Consider the following 14,484-nt stretch of genomic DNA (forward strand, 5'->3'; position numbering starts at 1 on the left):
ACAATTTCAGCTGTTCTAAATTACTAATTATGTTTTTTTTTAAAAAATGTATCTTTAAATTAGTTGAAAACAGAGTTGATTCCTTGACTTTGACTTTAAAAAGATCCTTGGAGGCCCAAAATAAAGTAGTTCTTATTCCCATATCATAAACAGAAGACTGGAAAGTGAGTCTTACTTAAGTGCTGATAATGAACATTTTCTCCTCCTACATCAGGAGACAGCAAGTTAAATTAGAGAGCCCAGAGCAAGTATTGCAACATATATATAGTTCAGAAATCCAACAGTAGGGAATAACTGGTGAGAAGGATGATCCAGGTGGAACAGTTAGGAAATTAAATATTGGTACTTATCATGAAAACTTATTTTTGGATTTGAGGAGTAATCCACAAATCAATGGGTTATTACCCATGCATTAGCTGGATAGGCAGGAATTCCAAATTCTTTTTCAGGTGCAACCATTTATCCATCTTTGTTGTTCGCCAATTTAATTGTATAGTGTTGCCATAATGACTTTGCTCTATTATAAACTAACTACACTTCTGTTGTTCACCAAAAATCCACTAAATTATATAATAATAATAATCATCATCATCATCATCATCTTTATTTTTCTATCCCGCCTCCATCTTGGGGTGGCTAACATGGGGCCAAGCCCAAAACAAAACATGAACAATATTAAAAGCATATACTGGATACACAACATCAACAAAAGATAAAATAAAACAATTTTACAACACAATAATACAGTATGACACAGTAGTAGTAAAATAAAATGTTAAAATGATTTAAGACAAAGCCCACAATTAATTGATAAAATGGGGGGGGGGCTGGGCGGTCAGGACAAACGTGCAAAGATATATAGTCATAAGATCATTTAATAAGGTGCCTGGACAAAGTGCTGAAGTGTTCTCTAGCAGAATTTGGGGTGGGGTAGAATAAAGTGCAAAAGAATCAGTTTTCCTTTAGGAGGGGGTCTCTTATGGGGAATGATTATTCGAAAGCGCACTGGAAAAGCCTGGTTTTTAACCTTTTTCTAAAGGCTGACAGGGTGGGTGCTTGCCTAATCTACCTGGGGAGGGAGTTCCAAAGTAATTTTGCTTTATGCAGCCAAATAATAGCTGCCCCTCCTACCATCTAATCATGATTTACCACAGTAAGCAGCACCAATGTTTCATTCTCTGGATGGGTTAGGATGAGCTATCCACAAATCAACATATAATGTACCAAAGCCCTTAAAATTGGATGGGAATAGTTGCATAACAGTTCCCTTACTGGTTGTAGTATTGTTTGGCTGAACGTCGCCTGTGCCAATTTGTATTTATTGACTTTCTTATGCCTGATGAATGTTGAAGACTCTTTTTCATCCTGATGCCTCACAAATGTCTTGCAGAGACATTGATATGGCATAAACTGTGCCATCAAGCGAATGGAGTGAACCACACGGTCACTCGCCTTTTCATATTGAGGAGACGTAACAGAAATGGGCAGGCTTTAATCCAGTTTACAATTATGTGTTTTGAGGCTCTATTGCCCAAAGATTTCAGATTAAAAACTACAAATACATCAGTTATTCTGTATGCTTGAACCCTGCTGTTCTTTTAGTATAATGCTTAACTGCCCTCTGTACATCCAAAGCATGCCACTTCCTCTCTAATGGATGTTTAGGATCAGGGTAAAATTTGGTAACTGCATATCTTGATATACCTCTTTATTGACTAAACACTTTGGCAAAAAGGTATGATGTAGTCTCAATGTTAATTTGTTGTGTTCGTGTTTACATAGACTACTATTCACAGACAGAGTAGCTGATTCTGCCACTCTTCTACATGATTTTATTAACACTAAAATGGGGCCACCTTGAGAGACAGTAAGTGTAGAGAAGCTTGATGTTTGTGTTCAAATGGACCCTTCCCAAACACATTGAGCAATAAGTTAAGATCCCACAAAGGAAATCTATGTATTGTTGGTGTCAGCAATATCACCCCTTTTAGAAATATCTTCGTAAAGGGATAGCTGACACCCTTCTGATGTAATACAGTCAACAAAGTGGCACTTTATCATTTTAGAGTATCTATCCTTAGGAAAAAAATCCAGCATATCAGCTACTTTCACACTTGTGTAATTGCTTTCATATAATAAGCACCAGCCTTTGAAGGCCTTACAAGTCCAATCATATGTTCTGTGTGTAAAATCTCTCCTTGATGCCAGGATTGTTTCTTCTACCTCCTGCGAATATCCCTGTTGTGTTAGTATGTTCCTATCAAAATCCATGTGGTTAACTGCACCCAAAATGAGCTGCATGAAAATTTTGTAGCATCAATACCTGCATCAGCAATATATCATACTTGTATGCAATATTTTCTTTAAATCCCTCCTTTTGTTTTCTTGAGAATCTAAAACATCTTGTACCCAAAGTGCAGCTGCCCTAGTAAACATGCTGCTGTTGAGCTTCTAATCACTAACACAGAAGCTTCATGCCATTTCTTTTAATGATCCTTCTGCCACTAACCTTATCATTTATATGACCCAACAGACTAATGTCTGCAATGCCTTTTTAATCAAACCTCTGAATTGTTTCACCATAAATAATCTACTTGAATCATTCTCTGAACCTGCTCTTGAGAAACCCTCCTCATCACTGTTTTCATGTGACTCATAAGCCATTTCACTCCTTGCCAAGTCTTCTCCTATTACTAACTCAAAATCAGACTCCATGTCAAATTCTTTGTCTTTTCTTAAACATTTTCTGACTTTAATTTTATACTCCTTTGCTGACTTTACTGGTTTTCTTTGTTTGTTTTATTAATAACTTTAGTTTTAGGAATTCATTATGCTGACTGAAGTTCTAATTTACTTCCTCTCTTTCTGACATCAGAGGAATATTCATTTCTTCATAAGAATAATTATGAAAAGACAATCTCAGAAATAATGCTAGGTTGAATCGAGTTTCTGAAATTCATTTGTATTAAATAATTAATTAACTGTAAACCAATGAATCGATTTGTCTCCTGATTGGTAATGCTGCCCAGAAATGTATTACATAGCTTCAGTATAGTATTTAATTTCTTGTTTTCTTTCTGTTTCATTAACTATCGCTTGTATATCAATTGGGTATGCATGTTACTGTGCAGTCGCTGAACCACTGGGAGCTGCAGGTAGAGTCACAGGTGATGTGTTACCTGTGCTGTCCCCGTCATTGTTGATTTTAAACAAAGTGTTTCAAAATAATGGACTCAATTTCAAAACAGTATATTTCATGATGGCAACATGTTACAATTACACAAAAAGTGATGGACTTTTTAATGAGCTATCTAGTTACCAAGTTTTATGAACCATTTTGAGCCAGAACAAAATCTAAAAAATAAGTCCAGACATGGAGAATATCTCATTAGGCCTTATGTTGTGGGGTCACCATCTTGCGAATGACTGAGGCCAGGGGCTGTTTGTGTGCTGGGAAAGGCATCTAGCAACATTCACTGGAAATTCTGTGCCTCACTCTTTCAAGTAGCAAGAGTTTTATGGGAGGTTCATGGTTGTAGAGATAGCAATATCACATCAGCCATGAGGATTAATTAGTATACATTCCCTCCTTTTCAGATGATTGATGGCACAATTTTTAAGCTGTAGAATAGGAAGCTTTGTTTGCCAGCATCAGCATCATTCACTTTCTCCATTTTTTAAAATGGCAACTCAAAGCTGATGTTGGTAATTTTTGTGATTCAGACCCCTGAGTTCCCATTGCCATTTTACCAGGAAACTTAGGTGTTTTATTTTCGTTAACTATTTTTCACCTTTTAATCTTTTTTTACCCCACATTTTTACCTTGTCTCTACTTGCATCTTTTCCAGTCCCTGTTTTGTGCAGGAGAGGAAGTTATACTCACCTCTGCCTCACTCTCACTTGAGGATATAATTTTTCTGTTTAAAACAGCCCTTTCTCTCTCTTTTTCCTCAAAGTCACACTGGGATTGGTATCTGGGTTTGCTGCTCTTTATTTTTGAACTCACAATGCTTTGGTTAGTAGTTAGTGAGTTCATCTTTGATGTAACTTTGACCATGGTTTGTCTTTCTACCTGGCAGTGCCACAGCCAGTGTTTCCATTTCTTGATCGGCACCTTTCCTCTTTTTTAAACGTCTCAATTCTAGCATAATACCAATGATTTTAACTTCTAAATATTGCCTTATTACAAGCTAAGGGATTTAGAGTCCAGTTGGCAAGGCACAAAATAAAAAACTGGCAAGTAAGGCAGAGAAGTAAACAGCTCTGACTGAAAAAGACTGAAAACGAATTTGAAACACCTGCCTATCCAGCTGGCGCATGGGGGATACCCATTGGTTTTTGGAGTGCAGAATCACTGTTCCCCCAGGAACTTCTACCGCTTGCATTTTGCTTTTATAGGACTGACCATGTAATCTTCCTGAACTCTGAAAAACTGTGTACTTCAAATGAATCCAAACAGCACAGAGATATATTTTATTATAGTGGGCCCTTGGTATCTATTGGGGTTTAGTTACAGGACCCCCCTCCCCTGCTTGTGCATACCAAACTTTGTGGGTGCCCAAGTCCCATGATATACAATGGCATAGTAAAACGGTGTCCTATATATAAAATGGCAAAATCAAGGTTTGTTTTTTGGAAGTTGATGATGATTGGATACAGAGAACTGAGTGTATTTTATGGAAGAATGAGAACAGGCACTTGCTTATATACATCATAGTAGAATAGGGTTATAAAAGCAGCTGACTGAAAAAATGCATTCAGTATTGCAAAATGAGGGCTACAATCCTATATGACTCAACATAACTAGTCTAAGCAAACTACTTCATCCTAACTTACTGAAAGTCTCTGAACCCTTCCATCCCCATAGCCAGATATGGAATGACTACAGCAGCACTGAAACCTCAGGAGTACTCTGCTGGATATCAGCACTGGTCGTGTGATTTTATATTTGGCTATGGTGAGATGCTTTTATGATCTTGACATCTTCATATGATACATGGAATGACTATGTGGTATGTGTGTTCAATACCTTTATACTCCAGGCCTTTAATCTGGAGTATAAGGAGGGTTTTAAAAACCCATTACATTCTATAGAGTGTCTACCTGACTCCATTGCCCCAGAGCAATCCTCCTTGGGCGTCCACATTAATCTAGAACAATCTGATTGGTGGAACATCTGTCAGAAGTTTTTTACTCCCCCCCCCCAACATAGTTTTGGAAATGTGCTGCAGTGCATATGCAGAGAGCAAGAATTTTTAAAATGTTGTAAATTTTTTCAGTTTTAAAATACAGTAATGTGCTAGTGCTGTCCACACCAGTGCACCACATGGAAATCTTGCAAAGTGTCACATTTTGCACAGGCTGGGCTTTTGCACAGCAGATTAAACCACCAGCTGGAGTAAATCTTGTCTATCAAAAGGTTGACAGTTCGAAGCCTGGATCAGGGTGAGTTCTTGGCCTTAGCCCACCTTCCGCCTACCTAGCGGTTAGAAAGCAAAATGTAAGTAGATAAATAGGTACCGCTTAAAAGCAAGGAGGTATTTTCAAGGCACCCATAAGAAATGCCAGAATAATGCCGGGATTAGATCAAGGAGGAAAGTTTATGAGCAAAGCCTTTTGGCAGGGAGATGGAGTGACACCACCCCCTCATGGCCGGAACTGAGCACAAGCCTCCAAGATGCTGGAGATGGGAAAAGCCTATATACGTCTATCTATGTGCAATTGTCTGTCTTGTTCTGTGTATAAATGGCACTGAATGTTTGCTGGATATGGATGTTGTGTGATCTGCCCTGAGTCCCCTTCTGGGTGAGAAGGGCGGAATATAAATACTGTAAATAAATAAATAAAATGATGGGCTCTGTTGCAGCAGATTTTTCAGCTAAAACCAGACATTCTCCGGGTCTTTTTAAACATGAGTTTTCCCTGTTTAATGCAGTTCCTCCTGCATTATGAATGTGTATCGTTTGGCCCCTCCCCCTTACAATCAACTTCAGTGTGAATTATAAGGTCTGTGTAGAAGGGTCTAAATCAGAGGGAATTTGCGGACTGTGGAGAAAGGAAATACCAATCCCCACAGCACCCAGAAAAGGATATAAGCACAACATGTAAAGGAAATGTCTGTTCCTAACAGGATTCCAGCTGGGAAAAGTTAAAAAAAAGATTGCTGAGTTAACCTTATATGGAAATGTGTTCATATGTAAGATTTGATTACTTTGAATTAAATTCGCAACACTAGCTTCGCCACTACTAATATCTTTCAAAGCAATCTGAGCCTCTCTTTCTTATGAGTGCAGAGTAATCAGTTTTAATTAGTGCTAAGAGGGAAGAAAAATGGGTTTGAGAACCAATTCCTTTGTTGCACTGTTGTTGTTGTTTTTTGCAGAGATATAGAATATAAGGAACTTCCATTATCATTGGACCAGGTCACAATTTCTAAATCACAGTTCTCATGTAGAAACTCAGTATCTACCTCACAAGAAACAAGAAAAGCAACAAAACCTAAAAGTAATAAAATGAAGACAAAACTCAGAACAACTCCATATCCACAGCAGGTACTACTTTTTCTTCAGAACATTTCATGCTTAAAATAGTGTGAGAATTTATTTGCAGCAGCATCATTGCACCAGGTACCCTATGAATAATTACAGAAATGTCTTTGCAGTTCAAGCTATAACATTCTCTTCCCCAAACTAATTTGAGAAGCTGTTGTTTTCCCCAATAAGTATTTAGAATCAGAAATAAGGAGAGTTCTAATGATTCAACCTCAGAAATTGTATCACTGTCCTGAAGATTCCAGCCAATATGGGGCTCTGTGGTGATACCACTCTTGTACCCAAATATTCTAGCAACAGTGAGTTTGTCAGGCATGAAAACTGACCCCTCACTATTTTGGCTCCCTCTATTCCAATTAAGGCCATTGTTGAGGAGCTGGCGAGAGGGGAGGGGATAGAGAAATAACCAGTACATACATTAAATAAGGTCTAGGGAGAAATGAGCATTGTAGAATGATTTGCACAAAGGGAAGTTTGCACATTTGAAGAATGAAGGTTTTGTGTGTGTGTGTGTGTGGGGGGGATCAGGAGTGGTTCAACCGCAAGGCAAATTAGGCAGTTGCCGAAGGTGCCATCCTCTATGGGGCGCAGCTGAGGCTGGAGAATGGCGCCTTCAGCAACCGTTGAGGCATCTCTGCTCAGGCGTGGCCTTCCTGCCTCCGTGTCCTGGCCTGGCCTCCAACCAAGCTGCCCTGCTGGCCCTTTAAGGACAGGGAAGCGATCCTGGCCTGCGCCTGAGGGCTGTCTCACATCCCTGCCCTTAAAGGGGCAGCAGGACGGCCTGGCTGGAGGCCAGGCTAGGCCGTGGAGGCAGGAAGGCCTCTCACCTGACGGGGCCTCTGGCGACCTGTCCCAAGGCAGGCGGCGGGACTGAGCGGTAAACCGGTGCCGGATCCAACGAGGGAACAGCAAGATGGGCGGCCGCTTGCACCATGTGGCCGCTTGGCGCATGCGCAGTGGTCGGAGAGGGCACCCCGCCCATCTTGCCCATCCGCCAAAGGCAGTCCGAACAGCGAGATGGGCGAGGCACCCTCTCCGACTGCTGCGCATGTGCCATGCGGCCGGTTGGCCCCGCCCCGTATCCTCAAGGGATACGTGGTGGGGCCAAGCGGCAGCATGGCACAAGCAGCCGTCCATCTTGCTGTTCCTCCCTTCAGCGGGGCTGGCGCTGGTTTACAGCTCGGTCCCACCGCTTGCCTCAGGATGGGTCGCCAGAGGTCCCAGCAGGTAAAAGGCCTTCCTATTCTGCAGCTGCGGCCTGTTCTGGACTTTGCCCTCAAGGTCAGGTCTCCGGACTGCCTGGCCATGTTCCAGAAGCATTCTCTCCTGACGTTTCATCCACATCTATAGCAGGCATTCTCAGAGGTTCTGAGATCTGTTGGAAGCTAGGTAATTGAGGTTTCTGTGGAAAGTCCAGGGTGGGAGAAAGATCTCTCTTGTCTGTTTGAGGCTAGTGTGAATGGAGGCAATTGGCCAGCTTGATTAGCATTTAATGGCCTTGCAGATTCAAAGCCTGGCTGCTTCCTCCCTGGGGGGCATCCTTGGTTGGGAGGTGTTCGCTGGCCCTGATTGTTTCCTGTCTGGGATTCCCGTTTTCAGAGTGTTGTTCTTTATTTAGGCTTTTCCTTAATTCCTCCTTATTATCCAACATTTTCACTTATCCAACACTTTTATTTTTCAGTGATTGGTTTTTTTTGGGGGGGCGCCAAAATTCTGTTTGCTTACACTTGAAAATTACCTAGGGCCAGGCCTGGGGGGGGATTCAGGAGCTGAACAGGGAACAATGGAACAACAACATTGGGCAATTATGGGAAGATGGAATTAAATGTGTATGTAAAATGGGGTGAAAAGAGTAGCATCTCCTCTAGCTTCTTAGTTTTTGGGTAGCCAAGATCCTGTCTCTAGTTGCAAGATAGGTGAACTGGTTTATTTAGCAGCTGGTCTGCTGGGTGCAAATAAGATTAATAAATACATTCTTACTTGTTGCATATGGAGCCCCCAGTGGCGCATTGGGTCAAACCACCAAGCTGCTGAACTTGCTGACCGAAAGGTTGGCGGTTCAAATCTGGGGAGAAGGGTGAGCACCCACTGTTAGCCCCAGCTTCTGCCAACTTAGCAGTTTGAAAACATGCAAATGTGAGATCAGTAGGTACCGCTTTGGCAGGAAGGTAATGGCATTGCATGCAGTCATGCCGGCCCCATGACCTTGGAGGTGTTTACGGACAACGCTGGCTCTTTGGCTTAGAAATGGAGATGAGCACCAACCCCCAGAATCGGACATGACTAGACTTAACGTTAGGATAACACCTTTACCTTTACCTATTTGTTACATGACTAACATTATACTTTGTGTCAGGGATTAGCTGCGGAATCTGTTATTGTGGTCAGAGCTGAAGATAGAGGAATTTGTTAATCTGAGCATTTGCCAAACGTCTCCCCGCTCTCCACTGGGGTACGATAGCTTATCCGGTGCATTTTGGATTTAGTAGAAGAGTTTTCAAGGCAAATAGGAGGAATTCCAAAAGGCTTTGAGCTGCAGTTCCTCTCTTTAGAGAATAAGTATTGCCAACTCCTCTTAGTTTAAATGAACTGGTGTAACTGTAGTTCAAGGTGGTACTTGGCTGCAGCACACTCTGTTATACTGACAGATTTCAGAGTCAGCTATTAAACACTTTTCTTTCTTTTTATTTGCTTTTTCAGCAATACAGCTCCTTCCAGACAGACAAACTGGAATGTAGCCAGGTTGGAAGCTGGAGATCCAGCTCCACAGCAAATTCTGCCACTGTCCAAGAACAAGCCTTCCATTCAGAAAACAGCGAACTTTTATATACTCCATCGTACAGCTTACCATTCCCTTACCATTATGGACCCTTCCCCGTAGACCCTCATGTATTCAGTAGCAAAAAACAAATGCTGCCTTCTAAATTTGGGCAGACTCAAGGAACACCTTGCGAAGTAGCTCGGTTTTTCTTAAGTACATTACAGACAAGTGGAGAGTGCCAATGGCACTATGCCAATTCTCTTATACCAGGCAGCCAATCGCCATCTAAAAGCCCTTCTGATCAATCAGCAAGCAACGTACGCCACAATCTCTTACCAGGCTATGAAGGTGTGTATGATGCAAACAACTAAGAAGCTGTTTTGTAAAATAAAAATAAAATTAAAAAATGTGAAATACTTACATTTGAATATTTTCAAGATATTTAATTTGTATCTTCAGTTGAAGCTTTGGATAACTTTAATACTAACTTATTAAAATATTAAATTGAAATGTCTTCCCAAGAAATCCAAATTGTGTTTTATGAATAACCTCATCCCATGATGAATTGTTAGGACGCTGCTACCGCAGTTAAGCAACAGAACCCCACACCGCCCATCATATGACATAGCTTCACTTCTGGCAGGGCTCTGTTGCTCAACTGTGGTGGTATAGTAGGACACTGAGCTGCCAACACGGGAGATTCCCTCATGTTCCATTTGGAACAAAGGGGCTACTGCAGGGACAAGCTTCACGGCAATATTTCCCCACGTATGACAGGGAAATGTTGCTGCCGACCAGCTGGCCGGAAAAATTCCCCTGCTGATTTGCCACAGAGCCTGGCAAATCAGCACAGAGGACTTCATCAATGTGATGAGGTCCAAAGTCATTAAGGCTCTACAGTTGTCTCTGCACATTTATGGGTTTGACATTCACATAGTCACTTATTCGCAGATTTATTAAAATTGTTCTAATATCTCAAGGACCTCCAGTGTGAGTCTGTGTTAATCTTCCTACAGGTATGTTGCAGAACCTAGAAAACTTTAGGTCACTCAATGCAATTCTATAATCATATTCCAGTGGAAGTTGACCATAGAGTTGTTCTGGAACACCTAGAAATTCCCAGAGAGGTGTTCTCTTGGGTTAAAAAAAGCACTGTCTTTATTCTTAGTTTTACCTGTTCACAGGGGCCCCGTGGTTCTAACACCAGAAAATGTGGAGGGATGACTATAATCTAGGCTTCCACCCCAGATTATAACAATTGTAGTTTATGTGATAGATTCAGTATAGGGGTAATATTAAAATACTGATCTAATCCAATTATTTTGCAAAGATAATTATGGAAGAAATATGGATTCAATTGGATTTACTTAGCGTGCATTCATATGACTATCAGCATGAAACATTGCAGTCTATAGAGTTGGGTAGCTCTGCTATCAGTTTCATGCCAACCTTGAATACTGTAGGAACTGCCCTTGGGTTCATGGGAGCTTTGTCTGAGCTGACTAAAGAACCATCATAGCATTGAAATGCAGTCAAAGGCTGAGATTGCTTTTTATTTTATTTTTTTAGTTTTTATGAATAAGTATAGTATTTTGTTACTTATGAGTTTATGCTAACTTATTTTGACAGTATATTTTGGATTTTTTCCAATAAAAAATAAAAAATAATAATCCTAACAAAGTATAATAAGGCTTTTTCATTTTTAAAACTGACCTAATTGGGATTATATTATGTCTTTGGGTATGTAACCACCAAATTCATCAGAATGTTTATGTTTCGAAGAATTCCAGTGAGTTTCAGGGCCTTGCCTGAGAAGGTAATTCACTATAATTTGTCATATGCAAAGTGAAATGAAAGAATGTAAACTTTTTAATGCAACCTTAATGCACTCATATTAGTCAGGCATTAGCATTTATTTCTACTCATTGTTTCTTCATCTTTTCTTCCTAAGTGCCGCTGTCACACAGACGATACAGCCAAGAAGAAGGTATATCTGACAGTTTCTCAAGTTGTCCCACACTAACACCAAGTAATCGATACAAGGAAGAGATCTATGATTCCAGCATTATAAAACATAGCAAAATGGAAAGCAGAATATATCCAGCACATCACCATCTGATCAAAGAAGAAAATAAGCTAGCTTTCAACAGAGAAGTACAAGACAAAAATGTCAATGAAAAGCCCTTTTCAAACTCATTAACTAACTCTTTTTTGTCCAAATCAGAATGTTTCCAAGCTAAATCTATTGGACCATTAAGCCATCTTCTCCCAGTTCCAACAGTTTATGAACAAACAAGAAGAATGTGTACAAAAGAGCCCAAATATGAGCATGTTGCCCATCACTCTTCAAATATGGGTGAGCTGGCAGCAGACAATAGAATGCCAGTTAAGCTTGACCAAGACTCTGAACATGATCACACAGTTGATATGAGGCACACAGGACAAGTCCCATTTGTTCTTCTGAACTACCACCGGGTTTTGGCCAAACATGGCACATTTCAAACATCCTCGTGCACTGCCACAGAACACAGAGCAGAAACTTACGGACACAGTTCTGAAGAAGTAAATATGTTTTACAAAAACCAAAGTCCCTCATCTGCCTCTTCCCCTGAGACTCACAAGGAACCTGCACTTCCTCATTATATTGGAACTTCTGTAATAATAGCCAATGGAAGGTGACAGTCATGGAACAATTTTAAACTAACTGATTAAACAATTGTTTCCAAAAATGCGAACCTACACACACAGTAAGCATGGTAAAAGTCAGCTGAGACACAAACTTGCATGTGTTCTTGGCAAGCCATGTTGAACAGTACTTCTAAGGTCAGGAAAAAATGTATCTAAGCTTCAGTGATTTATTGTTACAGATTAATCTCTGTAGTTGATTCTCCCAGTAATCATTCATTCGACAAATCAATTTTGTTATTTTGCAGGTTTACTACTTATAGTTCATTTACCAACACAAAGATTTACTATGTTTTCTTGTAAAATACATTTCCAAAATCCTTTGGATCAAAAATATATTTGAATATTTGATTACCTGATATACAGAAAGTTTGGCAGGAGACTATAAGTGCCGCAGTTATTTGTGATTGTCTCTGTTAACTTGCCTTCAGTTTTATTACCCTCAAGAACATGTGTTTACATTTTTAATCTCTGAAGCCCAATAATGGATTTTTATTTTTATGACTTTGATAGATTTTATGAAGGCCAGCTTTCATTATTACTATGCATCTTGAAATAAGGAAAATCTATTATTTCAGCAAGCTTGGAAATACCTACCAAAGAGTTGATGAATTTTCACATTGTAGGGGGGGGGGGGGGACTGTGGTAAGAATTTTTAAAAGTATATTTGAAAATAGAAGAAAGATAATTTCCCCCCCATTTGAAATATATCTTCAAGGAAAAAGAGTATATCCAAAGCTTCCTTTGACAGAGAATAATAAAAGAGAATTGTGTTCTGTTCAGTTTGTGCTAGCAATGAGATCCAAAGTCCTTTCTGTTTCAATAGCTTTCATTTTATGTTTAGGGGGCTTGTGTTTTCAGGCCAGCAAGTAAAAATATTCATATGGTTAAGAGATTATAAAATTATCAAAATACCAATGCAGTTGAAAATTCACAGGCACTTTTTAATTTTAAGTACAGTATACTGATTTTTGATTTTCTGTAATGTTGAATCTAGTGGTTAAGGAGGACTGCAAAGATTTTATGCCATAAGTATGTTGTCGCTGCTCTGATCCTGATCTCTGTGGGTTCTCTAATCGTATGAAATAATAGCACAAAGAAATCCCTTGGTTGAACTGTTCCTGCTAATTGAACCCGAGAGCTTTGTGTACATAGAAGCTTGTGCATGTATCCATCAGGGCTCTTTGGCATGTAAGGTGTTACTAGAATATGGGAGTTGTCCTCTTGACATGACAGAACGCTCCCTGATGGATCAACATATATTTAAAATGCATACTGACATGAATCAGAAATATATTTTAATTTGGATCCAGTAGCTTCCTTTCTATTGCTTAAGGCTGAGTTATGTTAAAACCATCTCTAAAGATACCCCCTAAAAGTCAAATGTTAAGTCAGAAGAAATTCTGCAGTACAATAAGCCACAAACTAGTGTAGAGTCAGCAACAATTTTTAAGGTTATTTCCTTCAAACATCATATTTAATGTACTTCGTGCAGAATAAAAAATATCATTAGCTATACCATTTCAGGTATCAAATTAAATCGGATAGGCATTTTCTTAATAAGATAATTTTTCTTGTTTTCTGCAATACAAAGCATTCCCTTTTCTAGTATTACAATTTGTTTTTCTAATGAAACAAATTTATCATGTTATCTTTTTAAAAACTTAACAGTGTTGGGCATATATATTAAATAATGACAGAGCCATGTACAGACCAGTTCAAATGGAGTTAAACAGTGCCTTGAGTTGATGCCAGTAATTCCCAAAGTGTAAGGTAGGCTTCTCTGGGACACAAAGTTGCTGGGAAGAAAAAGCACCTTGTTACCAATCTACATGCCCTCCACGGTTGCTTCATGGGGCTGAAGGTAATTCTTTTTGCTTTGCACATTTGGGGTTGAGTACCTTCTTTGGCCTTGTTCTTTCTCTTTCTTGATCCTCTTTCAAAGGTGAAGTACCTCCAGGTGAACTGGCTACCATTTTTGTCTAAATCTGCATTTGGAGAATACAGTATTTAAGGAAAGCTCAAGTCTGCATAGTTTTAATGGTTTTTAAAAAGTTGATATGCTTTTCACAAAAAAGTTTTGGTCTGTTCTCATTTATATGGTACTCATTGAAGGGGCTGAGTATGCTGAAAGCTGATAATGTCAGATGCATGTTGTAACTGACTGGTTGTCATCTGTGTGCTATCTCTTAAATGCATCACACACACACAAATAGGCCTCAAACTGCACGTGTGAACGTTTCTATTAGACAGCACCAATTTAAATATGCAACAATCAATTAGTTGAAATTTGGGTCTGTAGGCATTGTTTTAGTGTTTGAAGCCAGCAGGAATATTTTAGGAATTCGATGTAGTAAATCTTTGCAAAATCAATGTCCAAAAACATTATTATAGAAATAAGGATGAAAACACAAGAGGTAGCCCACAAATAATTTGCAAGTTTAATCACTTTCACAAAGGGTTACATGCCTTTTCTTTTCTAAGCAA

The 14,484-nt window shown here is 39.5% G+C and overlaps 2 protein-coding genes across 6 annotated transcripts in view; one reads left to right on the forward strand and one right to left on the reverse strand.

Moving 5' to 3' along the window:
- The window catches only part of sim2 (SIM bHLH transcription factor 2), a 61,964-nt gene extending 49,633 nt beyond the window's left edge, over nt 1-12,331 (forward strand). The window contains exons 9-11 of the mRNA XM_008107537.2: nt 6,383-6,551; nt 9,252-9,660; nt 11,264-12,331. Of these exons, the coding sequence (XP_008105744.1) occupies nt 6,383-6,551; nt 9,252-9,660; nt 11,264-11,991 (1,306 nt within the window). The 3' untranslated portion in view covers nt 11,992-12,331. The remainder of the gene's footprint in view (nt 1-6,382; nt 6,552-9,251; nt 9,661-11,263) is intronic.
- Nucleotides 1-14,484, reverse strand: part of hlcs (holocarboxylase synthetase) — a 162,299-nt gene that overhangs the window by 10,691 nt on the left and 137,124 nt on the right. Inside the window, exon 11 of one of the 5 annotated variants that reach the window (XM_062977158.1) lies at nt 586-13,985. The exons of the other annotated variants lie outside the window; for them this stretch is intronic. Within the exon in view, the coding sequence (XP_062833228.1) occupies nt 13,967-13,985 (19 nt within the window). The 3' untranslated portion in view covers nt 586-13,966. Of the gene's footprint in view, nt 1-585; nt 13,986-14,484 lie in introns of those variants that run through there. 5 annotated transcript variants of the gene reach the window in all.

This window comes from Anolis carolinensis, chromosome 3 (assembly GCF_035594765.1).
Source record: "Anolis carolinensis isolate JA03-04 chromosome 3, rAnoCar3.1.pri, whole genome shotgun sequence".
Taxonomy (NCBI): Eukaryota; Metazoa; Chordata; class Lepidosauria; order Squamata; family Dactyloidae; genus Anolis; species Anolis carolinensis.